The sequence below is a fragment of the Anopheles gambiae genome, chromosome 2, assembly GCF_943734735.2.
Source record: "Anopheles gambiae chromosome 2, idAnoGambNW_F1_1, whole genome shotgun sequence".
NCBI lineage: Eukaryota > Metazoa > Arthropoda > Insecta > Diptera > Culicidae > Anopheles > Anopheles gambiae.
This window is the reverse complement of record NC_064601.1, coordinates 33,723,803-33,741,623: the sequence shown is the minus strand read 5'-3', so window position 1 is coordinate 33,741,623 and position 17,821 is coordinate 33,723,803. Positions and strand designations below refer to the sequence as shown.

The following is a 17,821-nucleotide window of genomic DNA, read 5'->3' as shown; positions in this document are numbered from 1 at the left end:
TAGTTTATGCTTGTAACGGAATTATCAAATTTTAATCGTTTTACTATAATAAATGCTGTGTAGAGAATAGATTTCATTCACCATTTCCTAGCAGAGTGTTGATGTTGGCCGTCACCTCGTTAACCGCTTTGACCGCATGCGGCGTGCAGTTGAGTATTTCATTTGCGACTAGTTTTTGCAGCAATCTGCAACGAAAGATCATGTTGCTCGTCAAGCTAACTGAGCCTCTTATACCACATATTGTTGTTAGTTGGTACTTACTCAGTTTTCGTTTGCATAGAACGCGCCTCGGCATGCTTCAGTTCGACGTTGTTCCGCTGGAACGGTCCGGTACGAATGTCAGCACACGCTTTCATTAGATGCAATTTGCGTGCTTTAAGCTGTGCTAGCTTTTCCGTCAATTCTTGACGTTCACGATCGAGCTGCAGATTGCGGTACTGCTCCTGAAATTGGGAAGCGGACAGCTCCTCTAGATTTCCACCGCAGTACCGTTTTGCTTTCTCCACAAACGGTCGCACTTGCTCGGTGATCTTGCTTTCGATGTACTTGCCGATCGCCATCCGTTCATGGTAGCTTATGTCCACGTTGCGTATGTGATCCAGTCCTGCGCAACGGAGAGCGGTTGGTTGTAGTTCACAGATTCGTGCAAATCGTGCAAAGGAAGGATCAGGATGTACTTACCCAAAGGCAGTTCACCTTCGTGTTTGTACACGGACAGTAGCGCCCGGCTCTCTATTGATATGGGAGCGTCGGATTGCTTGAGCAAGCCAATGATAAGCGAACTTCGGTAGTACTTTAGCAGTTCCTGGCGTAGCTCGTCATCTTGCACCGCGTTCAGTTCGCTTTGATTCGGTAGGTAACGAGAATCTTCCATTTTGTCCGGAATTTATTTGCAGCCAGGCAGGTCGCGCACCTTTTGACGCGCGTTTTCGGACACGTTTGTTTTGGTTTTGAACAGGGCTTCCGTTGGGTGCTGCGTGAAACAAGCCCTTATTGTTGGTCCTAATTGACACAACAATAAAACATTAAAATTCACCAATTTTTTTAGATTTCATGATAAAAGGAAGTTAAAAAATAATTCAAAATTATTGATTTGTTGTACAGAGCTAAACCATATTTTTATGACTCTTTATCGATTGTTTGATACGGTTGTGCGTGAAAGCATCCCGTTTTACTGAGCAATCTGTCATTTTGCGCATCCTGTCACAACAACCACATCACAAACCGCATCAAAGCATAAACAAACGCCGTGTCGACGCCGCGCCAGAACGTGTTTTTTTTTAACTAAAATAGTTAATTTGTGCTAATGGCCATATCCGTCTTGCTTTGCTAATGTTATTTAACTAGAAGGGATAGTAAAACATGGAAGGAGAAGTGATACTACCTGCCGCCTGTCGCTGCTGCCTGCTGGAAGACAAGGATATGGTCTATGTGTTCGACATTTTGGATGAATTTGAAATGAAAATCAGCGACCTAATCAGTCGAAATGGAGCAATAAAGGTAAAGATTAACACGTTCGTTCTTCGTTCGTGATTTCAATACTGCACTGGGTCTATTTTTGCAGATACAAGAACGTGACGCCTTTTCCAAGCACATCTGTGGCAACTGTCTAAACGATCTGGCAATAGCTGAGCGTTTTGTGTTGCGCTGCCGCAAAACCAACGATCTGCTGATGAATCTTATTACAAGCGATGCACAGGAAGATGCGGACGCGCTGGTGGTAAGGAATGACACACTTTCCGAGACGTACCCGGAGGATGATGTATCTTACGTGGTTGAGGCATCCGAAGGCCAAGCAGCTTTGTATGAAGAAATCACCTTGGCGGAAGAGCAATCCATCGACAGTTCCGAACACTACGACGAGGAACTACCGAAAGCATTTGTGACGCAAAAAGCCGGTAGTTCACAAATAACCGGTGATACGTTGTTACAGCTGCACCATCAATCAACCGTTCCTGTGGCGGAGTCTATGAAAGAGACGGTACAAGTGCAGCTGGATTATGAGCATGAAACAATGAGCACGATTGATACGATCATTACCGACGGCACAATCGCGCTTTCCGATGGACTGTATGATGACATATTAGAGGATGGAACTTTGAAACAGGAAGACGAAGAACTGTACCATATAATGGACCAGGCAAATAGGGACGATGGTGTGGATGCGCGGCAAAGTGATAGTGGTACCATTACGAGGACGTTCGATTTTAAGTACAGTTGCGATCATTGTGGTGCCAGTTTTGTTACTTTGAAGCATTACGCGCGTCACTTGCAATTGCACAATATTTTAGCGTGTGAAAAATGTTTAGAAATGTTTAAAAGGTATGTTTTAACGGTAAACTTTGCATCCTTTCGGAAACCGTTCGATAATCTTTATTTCTTTTACTTTAACAGTGAAGATGTACTAAAATCCCACGAGAAATTGTGTTTACGGGATGCCAAACATCCCGCAGAAGGTGAAACTAGCAAACGAACGCCGGCAGTGACGACGGAACCTGCATCCGGTGTGGCGCCACAGCAGAAAAAATCCCTCGTCTGCTCGTACTGCAACAAACGGTGGATCTCGCAATCCGCTCTGACGATACATCTGCGCACGCACACCGGCGAACGCCCGTTCGGCTGTCGGTTCTGTGATAAGCGGTTCAAAACTGCATCAGCCATGGATCTGCACGAACGACGCCACTCCGGTATGAAGCCGTACGCTTGTTCCGTGTGCGACAAACGCTTTACCGAGGGGAGCAACCTGAAGGTGCACATGTTGCAGCACACGAACGAAAAGTCCCACGTCTGCACGGTATGCAACCGTGCGTTCGGGCGCGTCTTTCTACTCCAGCTGCACATGCGAACGCACACGGGCGAGAAACCGTACGTGTGTGAGGAGTGTGGCCGAAAGTTTACACAGCAATGCGATCTAACAGCACACCGGCGCATTCACAGTGGCGACCGACCGTACGCTTGCAACCTTTGCGGGAAAAGCTTCACCAAGAGTAGCGCGCTGGGAACGCATCGTAGAAGCCATCAGAAACATTTGCTGAAAAGTGCAGATGAGCAGCACATGGACTACACGTAACACAGCTAAGGTTTGCCGCTGCTACTCAACCCTTTCTTTATTGGTGTATGGAAGGCTCTGTGAGGAGGTCACATATGCTTGCGCTGGTCGCGTCCCAGGAGTGCTCGTAGTGAGCGTTACGTCCGTTACGAAGTGGGCCAGTTCGTACATCATAATTACCACAATCGTGGTACACTCCAGGATGACGAAGTGTGATATGGAGGAGCCAATTTCCATCCACGAGCCTTTGTTTTTCACGAGGAAGAAGAAGTTCATACACATCCAATCGCACACCATCAGTGTGAGAGTGAACATTTTCGTCTTGGGTACCTGTGTGTGTGTGTGCGTGGAGTCAACCAAGAGGGGTAAAGAAAGAAAAGTGTTTTTTTTAATCTTGCGTGCGTAACTTATTTATACTTGAACTTGTCAATTGTCTTACCGAGCTGATGATGACCATCGCTTTCAAAACGCAGATAAGCAGCAGAACTGGTACTAATAGTTTGAACACAATCAATGCCATCATGGTGAAGGGTGAGAACGTCGTGACGAAGCATCGGACCCAGTTGGTATCGAACGAGCTTACGGTGGCCAAATTGCCCGTCCCAAAAAAGGATACAAGCAGAAATAGCATCTGTAAATATAGAAGAGAGATATGAATAAAAATTGTTCAATAGAAGCTTTTTCCCCAGTCCGAATACGTACGAATCCAAACGTAAGGCGTGTATTTTTAAAATCGATGCTTCCCTCTGCCTGAATGGATGAGCAATAGTGGAAACTATCCAGCTAAAATGGGATAACGGAAGGCGAAAATAGAATGAGTGGAAGGCTTTTATCACTTGCTTCATTATCATTTACCGCAATTCTTTTGTTACGCATGCAGTTCTCCACATTAAGCCAAAGATAGAGCGTATAGCAGAAACACAGCAGGAACAAGGGCTCGTAGGAGAGCGACAGCATCATGTAAGGGCCGCTCAGACCGCTGAACAATGCCAGCATACGATCCGACACGGAAGTACTCGTCGAGTAGGGAGCCAACAAACCAAGTCCTTTAAGATAAGCAGTGCATGCATGATTCAGGGTAGAGGAATAAAAGCATTTTGAGGTATTACCTGAAAACACCCAACACAGCGATCTGCACCACTGCGGTACATTTGCTGATGCTTGGATGAGAAAAATCAGGTACAGCAAATTCGCTGCTTGGAGTAGTTGCACCAGCACAGCAATACTCTTCAACAAGGAAGTATGCTTCGAACGATGTACAATCATCGTGTTAACAGCCGTCCATGCGAAGATCGATATGCACCTGCACACAAGGGGAATAGAATATTCATTGAAATGATCGCACTTAGCTTTGGACCGTTGCTACTCACAGCAGATACACATTAGAGCTGTCTCGTCCAATGGTTGGGAGTAAGAAAAACCCGGACAGAAGCAGATTGAACGCTATCCAATGCCGTACCATCGAGCGATTGTTTACATCCGATGGCTTCCTATCAAGGAGTGGTTTTACCACGATCAAACAATGCACCCACAGCAACGGTGCTAACAATCTACGATCCATAAACGCCCATACCTGTGCAGAAGAAATTAGAGCTGATTAAGAAGCAATCGGAATAGAAAGGAAACAGGAACCTTACCAATGCTTCTGCGGCGATAATAAAACCAGCCGAGTACATCGCTGCTTTCCCCTGCAGCAGTGGTGCGTACTGGCGCCAGTGGGCTCCAATGTAGCCCCAAAGTACGACGGGAAGCACAAAGTATAACACAACAACGGTCGGAGTGTTTTGTGCTACAACACGAAACCAAAAAGGTAAGTTATTCATCCTTTTAGTTCAATAAGATACTTAATTTTTGTACCTACCTATATTAAAAACCGTAACAGTTAGCGCAACGACCACTGCCGTTAATGCAACCGCTCGATTGAGGGCAAATATTCTGGTGTTAGTCGGTGTACACGTTTCCTTGGCAAGCAACAGCAACCAACCTAACATGGTCAGTGTGAGCGCGAGGTACAGATGCGGTTTGTAGTAGGTTTGAAAATATTCGATAGCATTTAGCGCCGTATCGATGAGCATTTTTGTTAGAGATTGCTGCAAGTATAGACGTGTTATTTGGATATTTCTGCGAACTCCTAAAGCTATCTTTAGACACGCACGACTTCGGTGTAATCTTTCCGGTAATCTGCATCGGCAATCTCCGACTGCAGCGCTTCGATCAACACCTTCAAGCTGGTCTGCTTTGTGTTCACCAACCATTGCAGCATTTTGCCCTCGGATTCCCGCTGCCAGTGATGGTATTGAGATAGTAGCTGTTCCGCATTATTACGCATTGCCCATGCTGCGTATTCCTAGTAAAGATTGTGATTGTACTATACAACTTTTCGAGATCACCTGGACAATGCTTACCTCGGATACGTTCAGCAATGAGCGTGGAAGCTTTCCTAAACTATTCTTTGGTACCGCAATGCCAAGCACTGCCGCCATCAGTGGTGCTGCATCCGCTTGGTTAAGGTGATGTACAGGGATGCTCTTCCCATCCAACTCTAACGCATTGCTAAACGAGGGGAAATAGATTTATGTAAATGATGAAATGAGCCAAAAACACTGTATGTTCACCTATAATCAGACGCCGGGATCGCCTCCTTCCAATGCTTAAAACCTGCACCCCAAGCCAGAAATGGTGTTTCCGTTTCGTGTGGATGCCCTGCACCGTGCGATCCTTGATCGGTCATACCGTGGTCAGATGTGAAGATGTACGCAGTCCGACCATCGTTCTTGGTCGCGCGCTCTATCAGCCTCACGATCGATTCAATGCCTTTGTCGACGGTAATAAGATTTTCTGTAAATAATCTAATGCAAAAGGTGCACAATGAACTCTTGCAACACCACAATCGATGTATATTGCGCGTGCTTTTCTCACTCTGAGTATGGCTTGTGAACGTGGCCCGCCGTGTCCAGTCCGAGTAAATGTAGAAAGAGCACAACTTTCTTCTGCGATAAAACTCCACCCTTCGTTTGTTGCTCACCAGCCAGAAACTCTCGTACCCGGTCAAACACCCATATGTCTAGCAGCGAGGTGTTGGCCGATTGTGCGAAACTTTCATCGTTGCTATCGTACGCAGCCACGTGAACCCTTCCGGGGGTGGCACCGCGCGAAAACATGTGCACTATATCCGGACTGCCCCAGCAGTAGCTTACGCTCGACCGATTCAGCACAGAATCAAACTCGACCGGATTCTCTTTCCATCCCCGGAACACTGCACTTGGGTCTTCATAGACGCCTGTGGGGAATTAAAAGCAAGCGTTCACATCAACAGTGTACGAGTGAACGGGTACATTTTTCCCTTACCTGCCAGTAATGCGGCATGGCCGGGGCGTGATTCAGTCGGAACTCGTGTGTTCGATATTCCAAACACGCCCTCCCGGAGAAGTGTGTTCCGCAAAAAGTGGGTACGGTTGAGATCGTGCCGTAGAAACGATTCCGCTCTCAAACCATCACCCACGAATAGCACCAGCCTGAATTGAAGTCGCTTGCATTAGTTGAAACTGTTTCGCCACAAACAAGCCGGAACACCTTACCTATCCGCTGGTGGATGATCGTGCTCCGCACCATCCGGTAGCCCCTTCAGTATGGGCGATTGGAAGTGGATGTAGAAAATGGACAAAAGGAACAGAACATGAATCACCACTGCCAGCAAGAGTAGTTTCATGTTCTCTGCGTTTGCTTATCAATACTGAAGAAGGAGGACACTTGCAGCTACGAGTGCAGATAGAGGAAATGCATTACACTGCTTGCACCGTTCGAACTGATAAAATGAAAACAAACAAATCGCCGCTCAAAACAATTCCGCTACCATAACTGTCAAATTGCGGCAGGTGAAAAACATAGAATGCTTCGATGTTTATTTTTTTTAAATGTAACGGCTTTGACCACGTGACGAGAGAGGTTTATTTTTTGATTTTTTAACATTTCTTTTAAAAATGTTTTGAACTTACTTTGAGAATCCGATGAGAAAACTCTAGAAACGTGAAAAAATCTACACGCATGGTTAAAAATAATTGTGTTTTATTTCGTTGTAAACATTTGGCCATTTTCAACAACGCCCTTCGTAACGCTTAACAGTTAAAGTACATTTAGTTTTGTAGGTCGTTCGTCGTTCCATTGTTAAAGTACCGCATACACTGGTAAATAGTAAGATAGTAAGAGCAATAAACGCTATCAACTACATCAGTTAAACTCAAACACAATGCAAAAGCATTCCATATTTTAAAAAAACGCATTTCAATATGCGCTCACTGTTGAATGGCTCTAGGCGCGTGATGTTCTGTTCCGATTCTAACTCTTCTAACTAAGCTAAGAGGCAGTACCAGTTGCTTCCTTTCATCGTCACTGTTTGTCCGACTTCACACACTTATCGCTTGCTGTCGGGGTTACGCTCACTGTGGCGCTTCCTTGCCAAACCGCCACGGGTTCGGCATACCGTTCATGAGGTGCCGATTCGGGTCCATCTGCGCGTACGTTTCCGCGGCAATGCGCTTGAGAGATTCCGACTCGGACGGTCCCGTTGCTTCGACCATATCCTTCAGGATGCCACCCTCCTGCTGGAGCAGTATGTGCGGAGTGTCAAACTCCCTCGCTTCACCGGCATCCATCACCAGTATGCGGTCGGAATCCATTACCGTGTGCAGGCGATGCGCAACCGTCAGCACCGTACAGTGCTTGAACTTCTCCCGGATCGTTTTCTGTATCAGTGCATCCGTCCTGGGTAAAAAAGAAAACAAAAATAGGCGTTAGGCCCATTTCATAAGTGCTCGATGGGTTCACACTTACTGAGGATCCACGTTGGCCGTCGCCTCGTCAAGCACCAGTATTTTGTTATTGCGCAGAATTGCTCGCGCGAGACAGATTAGTTGCCGCTGGCCGACACTGAAGTTGGTGCCACCTTCCGTCACCATAAAGTCCAACCCACTGATGGCGGACCGTAGCTCGACCTCGCCGATCGCACGCCACAGCATATCGTCGTCGTACAGGCTGAACGGATCGAGATTGTAGCGTATGGTGGCGCTGAACAGTACCGGATCCTGCGGGATGATCGATATCTTCGAGCGTAACGCTTCCAGCGAAATCACACCCGTATCGATGCCGTCAATCATGATGCGCCCTTCGATGCGTGCCAACCGGAAGAGGGCCCCGATGAGGGACGATTTGCCGGCCCCGGTTCGACCGACGATTCCCACCTTCCACGTGGGTTCAATCACAAGCTCGAGGTTCTTGAGCACCGGCGGTGCGTCCTGCTCGTAGCAGAGTGACATGTTGTGGAACTGAATCTGTCCCTTCCAGGGCCAGTCACCCGGCGGCACTTTGGGCGGATCCGTCTCCGAGGCAATTTCCGTGTACTGTACGACACGCTCGACGGCCGTCATCTGCTGAATCGATTCCGTCGTTTGTCGGATGCCGTACTGTACCATACCGGTGAGGATGAGTGCCTGCGAGATGGCTAAACCGACGTTTGCACTGTAGGTATCTGCAACGGTTAGGAGGAATGGGTTTAGGGTACCATGTGCTGGGAGGGCCGTTCCGGTACGTACCTTGATGGAGCACAATGAAGCTGAACGTCACACAGGCCACGAACGCCGTACTGATGCAGTCAAGCCACAGCCCAAGAGCGGCATTGCTGGACATCGTCAGCTGCCACACGGCCGAATGAACGTTCTGCAGATCGTCGAACTCTTCGCGAATCTTCTCCTGCACACCGCTCGCACGGATGGTCGACAGCCCGGAGAGTGTTGCGGACAGGTGGGAGAACACGGGACTACGTGCTATTATAAAGTACAGAGAAATTAGTGTCTGTGCCTTTCCGCTATAACTAACTAGTAACTCCACTTACTGATGCCTTCCAACCGCTTCATGTCTTGAATCGGGCGCAGATACAGCTTGAGTGCGATCGCGTACAGCAAAACGGCTCCCAGCAGTGGCAGCAGCAGCAGCGGGTTCACGATCGTAATCATCGTCAGTATACCCGTCATCACCAGCAGTATCTGAATGGCTTCGATCATCGCCTTCGGCAGCAGTTCGTCGATCGCGCCCATATCCTTCGAGAAGCGGTTCAAGATCCGCCCGGACGGGTTCGTGTCGAAGAAGCGCATCGGTGCGGTCAGCATGCGGGCGAACATGCGGTCGTGCAGATTGCGGGACGCTTTCATGCAGATGTTGAAAAACAGATACCCCCGGAAGATGGTGAACACGACCACGCCGATAATGATCACGCCGTACGTGTAGAGGAAATCGACCTTCGTGGTGGTAACGGCTCGTTCGTTCACCAACCGCAGCTCTTCCTGCCGCGTCCAGTACGTGACGAAGTAGTCCGATCCGCTGACGATCGCCTGCGAGAACAGCAGCATCAGGAAGGTGAACAGTAGCATCAGCACGTTGCCACCGGAGAGGAAGTACGTTGCCCAAATGCGCCACGAAATGGTACCCTCTGCCTGGTCCTCCGCTACCTGGCGGCCAAGGTTGTCGGCCACACTTGACTGAAAGTAAAATGCACATTTGTTTAAAACGCTGCAAACCAAAAGAGCGACGACAATCTGCTCTGCTTCCGACTTACCGCACAGGAGCTGGGTGTAACGCCACGCAACGAAACGGTACTTCCCTTCAGCAGCTTATACCCATCGAGCGTAACGCCGTCAATGAAGGGAATCTCATCCTCCGGAATGTCCGCCGCCAGTACACTATCGTCCGCCCCGCCCTTCTCCGGCTCGCCGGACTTGAGCAGCTTGCCAAAGTCAACCTTGCCGTTCGCCAGCTCCGTGTACGTGCCCTGGGTCACGATTTTCCCTCCCTCGATGATCACGATCCAGTCGGCTTCCTTCAGGAAGTGTACCTGGTGCGTCACTAGCACCCGCGTAGCCTTCTGTTTCTGTGCCAGATAGCCGCGCGGACCGATCACCTCATCGAACAGATGCTTGCCGACGTGTGCATCGACCGCGCTGAGCGGATCGTCCAGCAAGTAGATGGACGCGTTGTTGTACACCGCCCGTGCCAAACTGACGCGAGCACGCTGACCCCCGGACAGGGAAGTGCCCCGCTCACCCACCACCGTTTTGTCTCCATCCGGCAGCTGCTGGAAGTCGGTCGTGAGGGCACAGTGACGCACCACCGCCTGATACCGGTGCCGATCGTACGGCAAACCGAACAGAATGTTGTTCCGCACCGTGCCAGTGAACAGCCACGGCTCTTGCGAGCCGTACGACACGTCCCCGTTGATCGTGGCCGTGCCGTTCTGTATCGGCAGCTCGCCGAGCAGCATCTGCAGCAGCGAGCTCTTGCCAGCACCGACCGGCCCAATAACGGCCAGCAACCGACCCGGCTCGATCTTGACGCTGATGTCTTTGAGCGTTTTGTCGGTCGTCTCCTCCCAGCTAGCCGTCACGTTCTGCAGCTCGATCGCCGGTTTGTTGTCGTGCTCGGCCAGCAGGTGCAGATCGTTCAGATTGCGCTTCAGCCCGCCGGTGGCCGACGCCGATGGTGGCGTTGCGTCGTGCTCCTGCAGCGCCAGGAACTCCTGGATGCGGTCGATCGATACGAGCGCTTCGGCACCGAGCGAAACGGCCAGCGGATAGAAGATCGCCGCCGTTAGCTGAAGGATGTTGAAGAACTGGGCCATCGGGAAGACAATGTCCGCGGTGATGGCGCGTCCCTCGATCACGCAGCACGCGATCGCGAGAAACAGAGTCGACCGTTCGGTAAACACCATCGTGCTCAGGTAGATGCCCCGGATGTACGATGCCCAGCGGATCTGGCGCACCTCCTTCTTGCGCGCCAACGACACGACCTTGTGGAACGGTTTCTCCCAGGCGTACATCTTGATCACCTGGATGCCCTGTATCAGCTCGTTCATGATGCCGACGCGCTGGTCCGTCTTTTTCGCGACGCGCATGCGAATGATCGAGCTCAGCCGGCTCAGCCCGGTCTGGACGGGGATCGTTTTAACGAGCAGCCCGACCACGCCGACAATTGCTGCCCACTGGACACGGCGCCAGATCAGGTAGCAGGTAAAGCATGCCTGTAACGCAAGAAACCGGCCCTTTAGCATCATCCACCGTGCGCGAACTGTGGCCGAGCCCGACTTACCTGAAACGGCAACACCCAGACGTAGTGGACGTAGATGAACCCATAATCCAGCCGGCTCACATCGTTCGACAGCAGATTGATCATGTAGCCAGCGGGCGTTTGACCGGCCGCCTTCCGCGACATGCGCAGCGTCTTGCGGTAGATGAGCGAGCAGCAGGCAATGCGCATCCTGGCACCGACTAGACGCTCGCGCAGATCGGAATGATGGCAGCAGAAGCAACCGAGCAGGGTCAGCAGTACCAGCAGGCCCGAAAGCCAGAACGCATCGTTCCACGCGTGGTGCAGAAAGTCGGAGAGATCGTCCACGACGGTGCTGTTCGCAGTGGCCGATGGATCGTCCGCTCCAAACTGTTCGCTAAGGTCCGGCAGTATAGTTGTCTCCATGGCTTCAGCTGTGACGGGAGTAGTAAGGAATTTGCACAAAAAGCGAAATTAAATCGGGGACCGATCATCAATTAATGGTCAACGGGTCGCAACGCTCTGTCAGCCGGTTTGATAAGACGACACAACATTTGATAAGAGAGTACGCAGGCAGGCAAGAAAGTGAAGAATAGCTCACATCCAGAGCTAACGAGAGCAGTTGCCGTTGGATGATCATACTCGATCGAGAGTGTGTGTTTGTGGAATGATGTAATTGCATAACGGATGCATACCTTCCTGAGCGACGTTCGGCTTGCTTCCTCCGATGCTGTTTCCCGGGGCCGGTTTATCGTCCTCGATTCGGATCCGTCGCTTCCGGCGTCGCTTATTGATCATGGCCGTCTCGTCGAAGACGAGATTTTCCAGATGCGATTGCGTAGTGTCCGGCAGCATCATCAGCGGCATCGCCATCGGTGGTACCGTGCTGAACACGTCATTGTTCATGTTAACCACCGCAACGTGCGTGGAGTTGGTGGGTTCCTGGAACTGCACCAGCAGCTGCGCCAGCACCACGGGCAGAATGGTTCTAAAGGAGTGTCAGGGAGTAGCGGGTACGATCAGTAAATGGTGGAAAGTGTGGTTACAAATCGAACGATTGATCGCACAGTTAGTACATACTTTATCAGCACGAACAGAAAAATAAGAAATCCATCAAACAGGCTCTGCTTGTAGAACGTCCGGAAGAGGGCATTGCGTAGCTTCGGCTCGCGACTTGCGATTCGTGCCTGGGACACTTCCTTTTCCCATTGCCTAGCGAGTAGAAAGTGACAAGAGAAAAAAAATGTTAAAACAAAACCCGTGCGGTAATCATAACTGTGGCGGACAGAGTACGAAACACAATCATAACTGGACAGGAGTGGTTTCAAAGCACCGATAACAGGCTGGAATTGAATTATGAGTTCCGCATAACAAACCGATGCATCAGAATGCCACCAAACGCAATCGGTTGACGATAATCATTGCGGGTCGTGTTTGATGTAGTGCAATCGCATCACAGAATGAGCGGTGCTGCGGTTTCCTTGTGAGATAATGCACCACGTATTGCCGTAATAAACGCGTACGAGAAGACATATCATAAAACACCATGTCACACGTTCCGTTGCTTCTATTGCGCAAACTGACCGGCTAGCAAAACGCTGACTTGATTCATATTCATCGATCTCCACGTTTGTTGCCGAATAATTGCTCCAATCAGTAACTATGTGTCATCAAGGGCGAGGGAGATTGTTGATTGATTGTCTAGTTAATGGAATGTTTCGGTGTCAAGGCTTTGATCGTGCGCTGAAGATTGGGCGAGCCAAAAATCTAGTTTGAAACGATCCTTCGATAGCCGAAATTCTACAACGTCTGAGAGTTGTTTTTGCACCCCAACTAGTTTTAAATTAATGACACGTTAGATAAACCATTCCGAAGGAACTTTACCTCCACAAGCTTCGCTGTTGATCCTATTCTACAGCCTCACAGTCTTAGATAATCGAGATATTCACCTCCACGTGCTCTTGAATATTCGGGATCGCTGATCGTCGGACAATCGATCGCAGTAGAACACAAACGCTCGTTTAAAACAGGTTCTTGATGGAATAGGACGTGTGCACAACAAAAAAGAAGCAATATTTTAACACATTTTGTGGTTGCCGATTGGGACAGGTTGCTGGCCGGGGACCCGAATACTGGTCCTATTAGTTTTATTCGTTTTGTGCAAACGAGTTCTGCGGTAGGTAGAAACGATGCTACCGACGCTAAACAGAGCCTAATGTACACTCTGCACACAACAAGCACACTCTCCGGTGAAGTAAGCACACTCGAAAAAATGCTTGTCACACCAACAGAGCTCAAGGTTAGCTCGGCTTGTTTGGTTATGGAGCGCTTTTTCTCTTCCGACCCACAGTTCCACCACTATTGGCCCAGGTTAGTTCTGGTGTGACAATGAAAATGGTGTGTATTATTGTTAGAACACGAACATCCACTACCAACTAGCCGGCTTATCGCGCTGCACGGGCGACGTCTGAAGGCCGGCGGTGAAGTCTGATGACATAAATTTTCGTAGATAAAACTTGCGAGAGCTCGCTGAGAGAAGATAGAGCATCGGTCGGGGATGTTTCACGCTGATAAACGCGCCCATAAAATGGGAGCTACAGAAGGCAAATGGGTGCGCAACAGAAGGGTTTGGGTTCGAAGGAATCCGGATTGTTCTGAATACTGTAAGTTACTTCTTTATTGCATAGTATTTGTGGCTCAGGTTCAGACAACAGCGTATTTTCAGGAGGTAACGAGTGTGTACAGTCTAGACTTTATAACAAATATGTAATGATCGTAGAATCTCTACGCTTTGTCAAGCTTCTAAGAAACTAGCACACCAATGATCATAAAGAGGCTTTAGAATATGAATTATTTCATAATCAAGATCTTGCGATCACTGAAACAAACACAATCCACAGGAAATGTCCATCTCGCAAGACAACCAAGACAATCAAAAACATGACGAGAACGGTATCAACGAACAAATAATGCGCACACCCTCTTCCTCTTCGATCATCTCACCAGTAGGTCACTAGCTCAATCGATACGCATCTAAACGAAATTCAACCCTACGCCACAGGCAGCCACACACAAAGATTCCCCTTGACCGCAAAACCAGTCACTGGTTCACACATCTCGTACTTACTCTTCCAGCTCGTCTCCCAAATCCTCCGACCGGTCCGCCTTCAAGCATTTGGTAAGATCGTCCTTACCGAGACCGCGGCGCGATCCACGGTAGAACAGCGGCAGCAGCCAGCCGAAGAACAGCTGCGACAGACAGAACGCTCCCTTGCGCGGGTTCTTCTTTACCGGCTTCGTGGAGCTGTCCATCGTCGCTGCGGTCCGTGGACGCGTGGAAACCGGTGCACCACTAGCTCGATCACTTGCTCCGGATTGCGATGGCCGGTACCGCTGCAGCACTGGTGCACCAGACACACCAGCAATGTCGTAAGGCACATCCACTAAGCACTACGCTCTCTACCCACTGCCGACCGTACCGATCAATCGGCCACACAATTGCATCGCACACTGAGTTCACACTAGGCAGCACCGTAACACCGTGCACATATGGGAACGGTTCCGATCGGACAATTAGGCTCCACAATCGAACGCACCCAATATCACTACAAAATTGTCAAGGCACTACAGTGGGTGGTGGTGGTTCCGGTAGAGGGGAAGGAACGGACCGGAACTGATAAATTCGCAACCTGCAAAACAGTGCATAAGGCAAGACAGTTAGAAGAGCGGGGAGGGGGAGGTCTTCACTTCACACATGAGATAAAGGTCGTAAACGAAGTTACGGATTGATCGTAAAATTACTTCCTATCGGAAGTTTGGAGGAAACAGACACACACACACATTAACGCACGCATCCGGTGATTCAAACGCGTTGAGGCCTCTTATCGCCGCCGTGCAAAAACTGTATCACCCACCCGATCACACCACCAAACACACCTTGTCCTTGGTCAATTATTGCATCTTTGACACTTTACAAATTTCTCAACGCGATCAACTGGAACGGGGCTGAACGGGAGGTCAATTAAAAATGTCAAGTGATTCTTCCTTTTGATGGCCTATCCAACACTACCTTGATGTTTCGCGGTGCTCCACCGCAGCGGTGACTGACTCCGTGAGCAGTCGAGGACCATACTAAAGACTAGTACGCATTCCTCAACCCCTGTAGCGGCACGGTTGCTGCTGTTGCTGCTGTGGTTGGACGTAGAATCGCTCCCCGATGCTGATAAGAGCCCACAGAATCCAGATGATGACTAAATGCCGCACCATATCAACGCGGAATGGAGCGGACACGAGCGACACTGTTTGGCGATGGGATTAGCCAGTCTGGTGAACTCTACGCGGTGGCGGTTTTGTTTTTTTGATAACGCCAAACCAACCAAACTGCGTAAGATCTGATCTTTACATGGCTTTATAAGAAAAAAACTCATTTACTAGTACATAAAAACCTGCATGCATTTAAAAAATAAATAAATTGCCATCCTCCATTACCCGTCAGCTCATCCGGCTTCTCACCTCGCCTGCCGTGATAAAGCAATCAACACCGTGACCTGCCCCTGTCTGTGTGTGTGTGTGTTGCCTGGAGTGTTGCAACCGGTCGGGAAACCATCAACGCATCAAGCTTTTACAGCTTGAGTGCATGCGAATCGTGTCTCCACCACGGGTGAGTGGATGCACATCAACATCTTCCCCGAGGTACGGGCGCGGTCACTATCTCTCCCTGCTGCTCTCGCCGTTGGAGTTTGATAACTCACAAAGAAACACACAAATAAGCACAAATGAACTGGGTGATCCGTAATCTGGAACCGTTCTTGTTGTGTGTCCTCTTAAAATGGTGCTCCCTCCCATAGAATCGTTCTCGAAGCGATATGGCCTCAGCTGAAAGATGTTATTGGTGACAGCAAGAAAAAAAAAGATTTTTTCTTGTTCACTTTTTTTTATGATTTTTGATTCCAAACAGAGCATCGTGGTGATAACGAACGACCATACTCAACACGTGCGCTTTAGGGTCGGTACGCTTGACATACAGGCGCAACAGGCGCGCAAACATAACGCTCCAAGGCCTACTACTCGCATTGCCGCGTTGATGCGTAAACGCACATGAACAAATCACGAATTCTGAGCGAAGAAACTTGCTCAACTACAAAAAATAATGTTTATTTAGTATATTTATGGAATAGTTTCATCATTTCTCTTTGATTATCCCCTTCCTGAAACACGCCCATTCCCTTTTGGGTAACTTGAACGCGAATAGCTCATTAACCTGATCGCTTTAGCACGTGCCAAAGTGCGCCATCGGGCGTGCAGTGCTGCAGCAAAAGAAATCATAAAAGTTCTTTCACTCGCTTACGCAACGCGAGAACGCACGCAGGTTTTGAAAATACCAACAAAAAAAAAACACACACAATCACCACAAGAAAATCTGTACGACGGAATTGATGCTCGGGGCCGGCTGGCGTGCATGTAACACGCTATACCAACAGCAAAAAACAGGGAGGGCACCAGACACATTCCAAAAATATGCCACTCACGTTCGGTTTCTGTCGCGTGTGGGTAAGCTCTTCCTGTGCAGCATAAATCATGCTACGGGGATTGGGTGAACCAAAATAAAAAGAAGAAAACGTGTCCCGTTTTTCTTTTGTTTTCCGCTTGCGCAAGGTTTGCGCCGTAATATGCTGTTTGTAGCCTCGGTTCGGTCGATCTTACAAACAGAATATGGCCACTGTTTTCACTCCCTGTCTCTTTCACCCCCTTTTTCTTCGGTGCTGTGCATTTGTGTGTGTGTATGTTTGTGTGTGTTGTTAATTGTTCTACCACAGTTTTCACCACTCTGCAACAGGTTGCGAATGCCTGCCGGTTATACGATCGTGCCACTCCATCGATTAGATCGATATCTTATCGGAGCTATTTTTAAAACCAACCTGCACCCAAGAAAAAAAAAACTGTAAACTAATTTTATCACACTTCACACTGGCCACGGCGGTAACAGTTTTGCGTAAAAATAAAAAAAATAACCACAAACACTCCCAAACGCGACACCACCGTTGCAACGCTAAGCGAAGCGTAACAGAAGCACGCACCAGCAACGCGCTAAGCCGTCCAGCTACGGAGAACGAACCGAAACCTCTGTGAGGTTGCTCGCTAGAACAACAACATCAACCCCCGATGACCGGCAAAAGGAGAAGAAGAAGAAAAAGATGCCTACATGCCGCTACTGTCGTGGGAAGGGATGAAGCCGTGTAGTGATGGGCGAAATGGGCCTAAAGCCTTTCGGATTCGAATCCGCATCAACTCCGGAGTGTGCAGTGGGGTTTGAACTCAGGACTCACGATTTATTGTTAGCTTCCAGAAATTATTTGGATTGAATTAATTTATTTGAATTATTCAACAATGTATTGAACGTTGCTTAAAATTGAAATTTAAGAAAAATTGATACAAAATAATTTGCTTGAAAAATGCTAGGATAATGCCAAATAATTGTGTGGAATGGGTGAAACATGTGCGATAAAATCTTAGTAAATCGTTCAACGTATCCATGCATGAAAAGCAAGTAAACAATAAATCACGAAATTTACCAAATCAACTTTATAAAAAATCTGGAAACAACCGGAAACCCATGGAAACCTCAGTATACGGTTTTGGTCGGTACGCAGATAGACGATTGAATTTTTGCTTATGAAGACA

The 17,821-nt window shown here is 48.7% G+C and overlaps 4 protein-coding genes across 10 annotated transcripts; 1 reads left to right on the top strand and 3 right to left on the bottom strand.

Annotated features, from left to right (window-relative positions):
• Window positions 1-3: 3 nt before the first annotated feature.
• On the bottom strand, window positions 4-960 carry LOC3290771 (uncharacterized). The gene is made up of 3 exons (XM_563003.5): window positions 682-960; window positions 262-604; window positions 4-185 (listed from the first exon to the last, which is right to left on the bottom strand). The coding sequence occupies exons 1-3, from the start codon at window positions 872-874 to the stop codon at window positions 74-76; spliced, it is 648 nt and encodes a 215-aa protein (XP_563003.1). The 5' UTR covers window positions 875-960; the 3' UTR covers window positions 4-73.
• Window positions 961-1,205: 245 nt separating this feature from the next.
• On the top strand, window positions 1,206-3,712 carry LOC1273899 (zinc finger protein 717). Its single transcript, XM_061645754.1, has 3 exons — window positions 1,206-1,500; window positions 1,565-2,322; window positions 2,395-3,712. The coding sequence occupies exons 1-3, from the start codon at window positions 1,363-1,365 to the stop codon at window positions 3,068-3,070; spliced, it is 1,572 nt and encodes a 523-aa protein (XP_061501738.1). The 5' UTR covers window positions 1,206-1,362; the 3' UTR covers window positions 3,071-3,712.
• Window positions 3,077-6,889, bottom strand: LOC1273897 (GPI ethanolamine phosphate transferase 1). The gene is made up of 14 exons (XM_061645753.1): window positions 6,628-6,889; window positions 6,398-6,564; window positions 5,969-6,329; window positions 5,665-5,898; window positions 5,455-5,602; window positions 5,205-5,396; window positions 4,911-5,139; window positions 4,687-4,838; window positions 4,420-4,622; window positions 4,159-4,352; window positions 3,905-4,095; window positions 3,752-3,832; window positions 3,489-3,680; window positions 3,077-3,379 (listed from the first exon to the last, which is right to left on the bottom strand). The coding sequence occupies exons 1-14, from the start codon at window positions 6,756-6,758 to the stop codon at window positions 3,092-3,094; spliced, it is 2,763 nt and encodes a 920-aa protein (XP_061501737.1). The 5' UTR covers window positions 6,759-6,889; the 3' UTR covers window positions 3,077-3,091.
• Window positions 6,890-7,097: 208 nt separating this feature from the next.
• Window positions 7,098-17,304, bottom strand: LOC1273896 (ATP-binding cassette subfamily C member 4). 7 transcript variants are annotated; one of them, XM_061645748.1, is made up of 10 exons: window positions 17,218-17,304; window positions 14,268-14,829; window positions 12,221-12,352; window positions 11,836-12,128; window positions 11,183-11,574; window positions 9,657-11,114; window positions 8,937-9,579; window positions 8,638-8,868; window positions 7,880-8,573; window positions 7,098-7,810 (listed from the first exon to the last, which is right to left on the bottom strand). In XM_061645748.1, the coding sequence occupies exons 2-10, from the start codon at window positions 14,450-14,452 to the stop codon at window positions 7,486-7,488; spliced, it is 4,353 nt and encodes a 1,450-aa protein (XP_061501732.1). In that variant the 5' UTR covers window positions 14,453-14,829; window positions 17,218-17,304; the 3' UTR covers window positions 7,098-7,485. The 7 variants fall into 7 exon arrangements, with proteins under 7 accessions (XP_061501732.1, XP_061501730.1, XP_312930.5 ...); XM_061645746.1 differs by having other exon boundaries at window positions 17,160-17,288; XM_312930.6 differs by having other exon boundaries at window positions 17,059-17,283.
• Window positions 17,305-17,821: the final 517 nt, after the last annotated feature.